Source organism: Lipotes vexillifer, unplaced genomic scaffold, assembly GCF_000442215.2.
Source record: "Lipotes vexillifer unplaced genomic scaffold, Lipotes_vexillifer_v1.1 scaffold951, whole genome shotgun sequence".
In the NCBI taxonomy this organism is placed as follows: domain Eukaryota; kingdom Metazoa; phylum Chordata; class Mammalia; order Artiodactyla; family Lipotidae; genus Lipotes; species Lipotes vexillifer.
Window position 1 is genome coordinate 858,623 of NW_006793664.1, and position 9,168 is coordinate 867,790.

The 9,168-nt window shown below is 49.1% G+C and overlaps 1 protein-coding gene across 1 annotated transcript in view; it reads right to left on the reverse strand.

The window, feature by feature from the left end:
* Positions 1–302: 302 nt before the first annotated feature.
* Positions 303–9,168, reverse strand: part of ENPP6 (ectonucleotide pyrophosphatase/phosphodiesterase 6) — a 98,330-nt gene continuing 89,464 nt past the window's right edge. Inside the window, exons 7-8 of the mRNA XM_007466516.1 lie at positions 5,164–5,287; positions 303–653 (exon numbers count right to left, since the gene is read on the reverse strand). Coding sequence (XP_007466578.1) covers positions 448–653; positions 5,164–5,287 — 330 coding nt within the window. The 3' untranslated portion in view covers positions 303–447. The remainder of the gene's footprint in view (positions 654–5,163; positions 5,288–9,168) is intronic.

Below are 9,168 nucleotides of genomic sequence, written 5' to 3' on the forward strand. Positions count from 1 at the left end.
ACATGGGCCTCCTTTGTCCCAGACAGAAGGAGCAGTATGGGATGGTGGCCGTAGACCCTGAGGGTGGCTCCCGGGTTTAGACAGGGCACAGACAAGGGCCTGCTTTGTGCAGAGCAGGACAGAGAGGGGCCGGGATTCCATGGAATACCCACCCAAGGTCTGGTCGCTACAGGGGGAGGCCCTGCTTAGTTCATCTGAGTACATGGAAAGAAAGGAGAAAATAACCTATAGTTGAACAAATGATAAAGCTAGGAGTTTCCTTACCTCCGGACAAAGCAAAGTGGTTTTGTTTTTGTTTTTTTAAGAAATAGGGACTTTTATGTATAGAACCGTCCAAGACTAATACATTTACAATTGTATGGCCTTGACTGAACTGACGAAGCTATTAGTGAAATAGGAAACGGCCAGGCCTCCCCCGCGGGGCACGGCACACACTGCGCTAGGAGTTCAGGACAGCAGTGCCAGCAGCGCCAAGGCCAACGTGCATGCGCCCGGCCGCGCAGCCAGGGCCGAGCTGGCCGGGTCCTTCAGCATGCATGTCACCCGGGACCAGGACCCGTTGTTGGGCAGGGGGGCGACACCTGCCACGTTGCACATGACGTTGTAGACATCCACGGATCTGATGGGAGCGGCTCTGAAGTTGGATTTGAAATCTGAAAGGGAAAGGCAAGCAAACGAGTTGTCACGGTCACTCCTGGGCAGGGCAGAGACAGGCGTGGAGTCACAATGTGGAGGAGTTGCATTCAGCATCCAGGCAGCTTGGGACTGGAAAATCCGCCTCGTCCGCGGGGCCTGGCCAAGGGATTGTGAACCTGGAAGGAGATCTGGAAGGTTCTAGCTTATGATAGGAGGTTGCTTTCTATGGCTCGTGGAGATGTTTCTTTGAAAGACAGATCAGAGAGCAAACTCTCTGTGTGCATAACTGTGCTTCCCTTGTGACAACAGAGCTTTCCTTGGGGACCCTGGAAACGATCATCTGAAGCTGATCGTTTCTGCAAGCACCGCGGAGCCGCTGTGGTCACAGAAGGTTGACTTCCTGCCAGGCTCCCCAAAGCCACTCCAGCTGCATACTCCTCTTCCAGGCCACCTATCTGGCAGGGACTGGTTAGCCTGGGTGCTCCCCAGTTCAAGAATGTGTCCCATTTTCCTGCCACATGGAGGTCCCAGGACTGGATGGAACCTGAAACTATATAGTTTCCTCAGTGTGCCTAATTCACAAGCAATAGCAACGGTCTCCTAAATATGTCTGGAAGATCAGTTGCACATTCCTTGGGAGCCTTTCACTGGCAGATACAGTAACTTAGCTGTGGGGAAAATAACGAAACTGGTAGTGGAGTTAGAGACCTGAGTGAAGGCTCAAGGGAACTCATGCGGGAGAGGGCTGTGCCTCTACCCAAGGCTGTGCCAGACTCCACGGGGACACAGGTCCCCGAGGGCCTGGCTGGCTATTCACAGCATAGCAAGTAAGGGTGCTGAAGGAGGGACTTCAGTCCAAAGTGGACCCTCTCTTTCTCCACAGGAGGCAGAAAAGATGCTGAATGAAAAGTGTTTGTTTAAAGAGTGAGTATGAGACTTCAGTAATATTCATAAGCTCCCAACCAGAGCTTCCAACAAAGTACCCAAAACTTAAGAAGCTGAATTCAGGAAGGAGTTTTATCCATCAATAAAGGCCCATGCCTGTGATTTTAGTCCCTCTAAAAAAATTTTTTTTAAAACAGGTAGTTTGGGGGCTGTAAAGCCAAGCTTTCTATCTTAGAAAATAATCTTTATAATTGCTCTGCTAAAATGATCACATATACTTGATTTAAAAAGCAAACAAACAGCAACATAGCCCAGAAGTGTCCACACCAAATTCTACTCTAGTATTAACCCTGCAATTATAAATACAGAAGGAAGCTATACACTGAAAACTCTGCCACAGCGTATATTAGACCCAGGGCAACTTCCCAAGTGACGGGTTTTGCTTATTTTGAAGAATTAAAGCTGAATTCAGTATAAAGAGGTTCACGGGCTCTACAACCAGCCTGTAGCCACTTACTAGCTGGGTAACCTCAGGGGACAGGCATGGAGATGGCGCCTAAATCCTAGTTCCAGCCACACTGTATGTGCTCAATAAATGGGAGCTGTTATTAGTAATAGAATAAACGCCCAGCAAGGGAAAGTATGGATTGAGAATATTCACCCTATAGATTATCTGAAGGGTTCACTTTACTTTTAGGGCAGGGAGGGTGAGTCAGCATCAGCTCAGGGTAAACACTCACTTTAAAAACTCCAGAACTCCCTGGAAGGGAGGATGCAGAGGCTGCCCTGGAATGCCAACCTTTCCAATATCGAGGAAAACACTACAATTAGCTGCAGCTGCAGCTGAGAAATCAGTGGCAAGGTTGTCCCAGGGACGTGGGACGTGGGACGTGGGAGCGACTCCTCTCCCTCTGACTTGCCGTGGACCTGGATGTTAGATGCCACATCACCTGGTGGCCATGTCCTGTCACATGGGAGGGTGGCAGACAATAGCATAACCAAGACAGCCGTCCCCAGCCTTTCAAACATCTCCTTCTTTAACTTTGGCAAGAAAATTTGAGATCAAGTTCTACTGACAAAAAATAAATGTTAGAAAAGATCATCTTTTTATGTTGAAAGTACAAAATCAAATCCGGCACATGTAAGCAGGAAGGAGAATTGGGGTTCCTTTCCCACTCCATCTGGTTCACGGCTTCCCAGTCTACAGGGCTGGGATTTGGGGCCCAGTGCAGAGATGACCCAGACTGGAATGAGAGCTTCTAGAAAATTCCTGAACAGCAAAACAATACCTGATCCAATTGGGAGAGGCCAGACAAGCCCTGCTAGCTCAAGATGGTGTGTGAACCTGGAATGGGAATCCAAGTTATTTCCATGGGTTTACATTTTTTGGATATTTAAACTGTTTCTCCTAAAGAGAGAAGGTTCTGGAGGCTCCCGCTGTGCCTGAACACCTTGGGCTGCTTTCCAAGTGAGGCTTGCTAGCTCGCTGGCAGCTCACTGAATCACACTCCTGCTGTCTTATCTCGAATGTGGAGTTCTCCACGGCAAGATTAGGTTGTTCAAATTAGAAACTGGGATTAAGCAGAGAGAGGCTATCTTCCAGAATTATTTCCCTTTCTCTTAGCTGGACCAGACTTACTGACTTCTAAAGCTGTATCTGGGCATCCGCAGGGATTCTCAGCGTCCTTCCATGAGCGAGAAGTACCTACAATTAATCAGGAGGGATGTACCTTTATCTCAAAGTGCAGCTAGATGGCTATTAAAGGCCTTGCTCTTAAATTTTCTTCTGAGTAAACAGTCAGTGCGTAAAGCTGTTCAATCTTTCATGAGAATTAGAGCCAGAAACGTGATGGTTTGTGGGAGGCTCTCAAGGCTGTATCTGCCTGGAAACATTTTTGCAATTAGCCCAGTCCAGTTTCATCAGGGGTCGTCTTTCTGTCTATAAAAGACTTAGGCTTTAAGTTTTAAAGGAACGTAGGATGGAGGCCTTTGCTAATGGACAAAATCTCCCCACTGAATTTAAGCTATTGCAGCTTTGGGTACTTTGTATGAAGTTTTCGGTTTGACGCTAGACGTGCTTCTGCTTTAAAATCTGCCCGAGACTCTTACTCATAAACACTCCAACTGACAACTGTTTCGCATTCGTGATCTGATCCCTCTCTTCTCGGGAAAGAGGAGGCGATGTCTTTGAATGAAAGCCCTGCTGGCTAATGTCCCCCATATGAAGGCCATGGCCCTGGAACGTCTCTAACCTGATCTAGCAGCTGTCACCTCAACATCCTCAAGCCTCCATCCTGAATTCACTTGGCTTTTGAGCTGCGCAGCTCTAGCCCGGGGCTTGGCTAACAGGGAGGGCCTGTTAACTGTTATCAGTTGATGGCGTCATGCTGGGGCGTCCTCTGCACTCTCTCTTAGGCCAGTGTCATGACCCCAGTTGTGCTCTATAAATGTTTGCTGCTACTGGTGCTGACGCTTACTTAAGGACACGGGAAGCTGGATGACACGTGGGCAATGATTTGGACCGACATGTTCCCTAAGCTCAGGCTCCCAGAGGCGCCCCAGGAGGGTGCAGAAGCTGACACCTTGCAGTTCTCAGCAGTTATTTTGTGGTAGGTAGAGTGACCTGAGGTGGATGGAATGAAGGGGGCTGACACATTTCTGTGTCCTGTTACATCAAGGAGAAGGGCAGGGCTTCCAGGCGTGATCTCTAACGTATACTTTGAAAGGAAAACATGGACTTTTCATGGGCTGAAACATTCTGATCAACATCCAGAAAAAGGAACTTGGAATATGGATATTGGGGTGAAGCTTATTGTGTTTAATGAGGAGTGTGGACAGCAGGAAGCAAGAAGGTTCGTAGCTCGTGAGCCAGTCCATTGAGTGTTGATGGCTGTGGACTGCTGTTTACTCTATTTTTTTAAAGGGGGGTATTCAGGCGGTAGTATGATCTTTAGAGTGTTTGATAAACTTTTCTAAAATGTGAATTTACAGTGCTGTGTTTATTAAAGCAAATAACCAAAGAGGCTCTCTCCATCTCCCCTCTCTTCCTGCCCTGGGAATGTAGGTCAAGGAAGGCACAGTAAATTTGCTTTCATCCAAGACATCCCGAGTCATTCTGGCTCTTCTCAAAGTCAGTCACAGAATCATTTCCTAGCCTGCCCTTGAGCACATCCTAGCTTCTGGTGGGCCCTAAACCGAATGACCTGCACAGGGGTGGGTGCTCTAGCCAGGGAGGAACTGTGGAAGAGTCAGACCCTGTGAAGCGATCGCATCAACTTCAGGACGCGCAGCTGTCAGCAACCTGGTGCCTGATAAGCTTTCCTGGACATCAGATGGCTGTGAGAGAACATTTTGATGAATTAAGTAAAAACATGAATCATAAACATGTGGAACAATTTTTTCACTGCGCTCGAGATTTAAAACTTACAAGGAAAAGTATTTGGCCACGTTTGCCAAAACCAAGAAGCATTTGAAAGCCAGCCAGCCGAAGACACTTCATGGAGACCGGCTGGGTTTGCTCAGCTTTGCTCATAAAGAGGGTCCATAAAGAAATCACTCCAGCTCTACTAGTGCCGTCAGCCCCTGCTGGCTGACGCTTCCTTAGGAAGGAATGACTAAGAGAATTTGGTCGTGTCTTCCTACCGGGTCCGAAGGCCAGGAAGATGCCCCGCATGTCCCTGAGCTCGTTGTCATATCCATGCCATCCGCGCTGCCAGCCTTCCCTCTTGTCAGTGCTGTTCATCCAGAATGGAAGCGTCTCTCGATTCTGAAATCAAGCAAGGCATTTACATCGCCCTGTGTCCAGACATCCGGATGAGTGAGCATCCGGTCCAAACTACCACCCAGTGGATTTCCTGCTCAGCGGTCTCAGTCAGGGTCATCCAACCTCAGCTGGATCACTTCCTACTCCAGGTAGCTCAGACCTTTGGAGACCGCCCATTAAGTTGCCAAAGAGCTCTAGTTCTCAAGGTATCTTCTTATGTCGGGCTGGACTGTACCTCGTAAGCAGTTTTAGAGTCACTAAGTATAGCATGTCAGAGACAGAAGGGACGTGAAAGTCTACCTGTGGTATAATAAAAAATATAGTTGGCCTTTGTCCCGGGTTCCCTGGCCCAGAATGCCTAGACCCTTGGAATTTCCTGAGTGATGGGCGTGTTTTGTTATTCGAAATGAGCCCCTTGCTCTGATACCTGAGTTTATGCTAATGAGATGACTCACTGGGGTAGGGAGCTACATAGCTTCAGGATCACCTGGTCACCTGAGGAACCAACCACAGGATGACAGGGTTAGAACTTTCAGCCACATCCTCTGACCTCTAAGATTGAGCTCAGCTATGTGGCCATGATTTAATGACCCATGCCATCGCAATGAAACCCCAGATAAAACCCCGGGAACAGCGTAGTCCAGGGAGCTTCTGGATTAATGAACACATTGTTGTGATGGGAGGGTGATGCACCCAAAGAGGGCCTGGGTTCTCTGCACCACTCACCCGCATACTTTGCCCTGTGCATCTCTTCCATTTGCCTGTCCCTGAGTAGCATCCTTTGTAATAAAATTGTAATCATAAGTATAGCACCTTTCTGAGTGCTGTGATTCATCCCAGTGAATTATCGAACCTGAAAGGGGGTTGTGAGAACCCTCAAATTTGCCAAGTCGGACACAAGAGTGGGCAGCCTGAGGACCCAGGACTTGCAGCCAGAATTCAGACTGCAGGCAGTCTTGTGGGACGGAACCCCTTGAAGTGTGTGTCTTCTCTAACTTGGGGTGATGTCAGAATTGAATCGAATGGTAGGACACCCAATTGCTATGGGAGAATTATTGCTGGAAAACACAGCATTTAATCGAATCACTTTGTTTCTTTAGTACAGCATGGAAGCCCTGAGGCAGCCGGCTTCCCACAATCCCAGGGGCTCCCACCGCAGGAACCACCCATCCTCCTTTCTTCCAGCGCCACCCCGGGAGGTGACTCGGAGCATATTAGTCCCCTCCTCTCCATTTAGTCAACATTTGAAGATAGTACCCGTGTTCCTCTGCTCCAGGCCTTGTGTATCTTCACTTTCTTCGACCATTCTTCACTGAGGATGGCTTCCAGAACTGTCACTGCCCTGTCACCCTTCTTTCCTGCAACACTAAATTTTCTTAGACTGTAGCTGCTTACTTGAGAGACAACGAGCTTAAAGAAGGTTTTGCAAATCCTAAGGAGGCTGCAGCCAGTTGGAGACAACCCGAGCCCTTCTTGGCGGACTAAGCCTTCATTTCCGATATTCCAATCATCTTGCTCAGCACAGGGTTTAATATTACACGTTTTCCAAATGCGGGAGGTAGAACTGACTACCTCCTGGAAGCAGAAGAGCTCAAGGACCAGGAATTTACAGGTTGGCTCAGAAGACTCGTAACAACACGTGTATTTTGTGTGCTGTACAGTTCACCAAGAGCCTCCCCCAACATGCACTTAATTATCACCACCTCCCACTGTGGATGGTATTATTTTTCCTACCTTGGCACAGAGAGGTTAAGTGACACTCTTAAAGTCACACAGCTGTTGAGAGGCAGGGCTTGGATTGGGACCCAGGTTGACAGTCTCCTGGTCTTCATGTGCCTTCCAGGACCCCATAGCCAGAGGTCGCTGCAGGGCTCCTGCCAGCACTGGACAGTGGGCTGTCCCTGTCCCTTGCCTCTTCACTCACTGAGTGGTGGCCAGTTACAGAGTATGGAGATGAGATTTTGGAATAGGATGTGGGTTAAATTCCAGTTTGCCACTTTCCAGCTCTGTGATCCTGGGCAAGCTGCGTAATTCCTCCATGCTTCAGCTTCCTTGCTGGATGTGATAATCCCTGCCTCACAGAGATTCTGGAGGATAACCTGGCTGTGTGCTAAGCCTGAAACACAGTAGGTGCTCGATAAATGGCTGGGGATGGTCACCAGATGCCACTGGCTGCGGGGCGAGGCGCTCGGGTCCTGTGCGGCAGGGTCGAACCCTCCTTTGCTTATTTAGCTGTCATATCGCATTGCACACCCATCCAGTCTCACCCCATAAATCACTCCCTGGCATTACCGCTTTCCAAATCACACTGTTTCATTGACTCTCTGTTTCCTGAATTGCCATCGTCCCCTATCCCGCCTTCTCCATCTGTAGCTTGTATTTTTCAATGGGAATATATTTATTAACTTACTGCATGTCTGACTTATACTGATTTTTGTTCTTTGTCTTGGTGATGCTCACAACACATCCCAATTTAGCTTCGTTCACTAATTTCACACGCTGCTCCCCACCCCCCCAGTCTTTAGTGATTCCTGAAGAACTAGGTAGAACATATCACTGGTGATGTCACTAATCATAAACCCCATGGGACATATGTGTCCCATGACCAAGGGACAGGTGGAAGAGAGATGAGGACTGATTGCCTGATTTTAAAATTCCAGCTTAATTCCACAACTACAAACATACAGCAACAAAAAATCTCAGCCCTGAAGGTAACTGGGGATCAGTCTGATCATAGGTCAATCCACCAGTTCTTATTAACACGACAGGTTGCTCCAGTGAAACAACTATTCTTACTGATTTTAAAAAGTAATAGTAAACTGGCTGGTTATGTGAGAAGCGAAGTGACTGAACGGATTACATGACATAATCTAATTACATTATGTAATTAACCTCAAGAAGGTGCAGGGATGATTTCCTTCCTCGACCTCTCCTGGTGGCTTTCACCGTTTCGCTGGGTTCTGTATCCCCACATTAGCATCCCAGCGCAGGCCTGTGCAGCCGTGCGACACACACCACACAGGGGCAGCCCTGCGGGTGAAGCGCCCCAGACCTCAGTCCCCAGGCAGGGGGTCCTCAAGCTACTGGTCACCCCTCCTGACCCTACCAGGCCCAGGGGTTGCCACACAGCACCGCCTAGTGACATCCCAGGGAGGTGCCCGAACCCTGCAGGAGAGCGAGGGTAGAGGGGTCTGAGTGTGAGCGTGAGTGTGAGTCTGTGTGTGAGTGTGAGTCTGAGGGTGTGTGAGAGTGAGTCTGTGTGAGCGTGTGTGTGTGTGTGTGTGAGCGTGTCTGTGTGAGCATGTATGTGAGTCTGTGTGGGCGTGAGTCTGTGTGTGAACATGTATGTGAGAGTGAGTCTGTGTGTGTGAGCGTGAGTCTGTGTGTGAGCATGTGTGTGTCTGTGTGTGAGCGTCTGTGTAAGCGTGAGTCTGTGCGTGTGAGCATGAGTGTGTGTGTGTGAGCGTGTGAGCGTGTGAGTCTGTGTGAGCGTCTGTGTGTGAGCATGTGTGTAAGAGTCTGTGTGTGTGTGAGCGTGAGTCTGTGTGTGTGACCATGAGTCTGTGTGTGTGTGAGCGTGAGTCTGTGTGTGTGAGCATGAGTGTGTGTGTGTGAGCGTGTGAGTCTGTGTGAGCGTCTGTGTGTGAGCATGTGTGTAAGAGTCTGTGTGTGTGTGAGCGTGAGTCTGTGTGTGTGTGAGTCTGTGTGTATGTGTGTGTGTGTGAGACAGAGAGTGAGGAGGCCACCAGAAGGCTCTAGCGCAGAGTGCGGGCAGCCCTGCGGCTCCGCAGTAGCGGCCCCCAGGGAGCTCTGAGTGGCGGAAGGGCTGACACAGAGGAGGCCCTGGGAAGCCAGGGGACCTTGTGTAGTGACCACATGTAGGG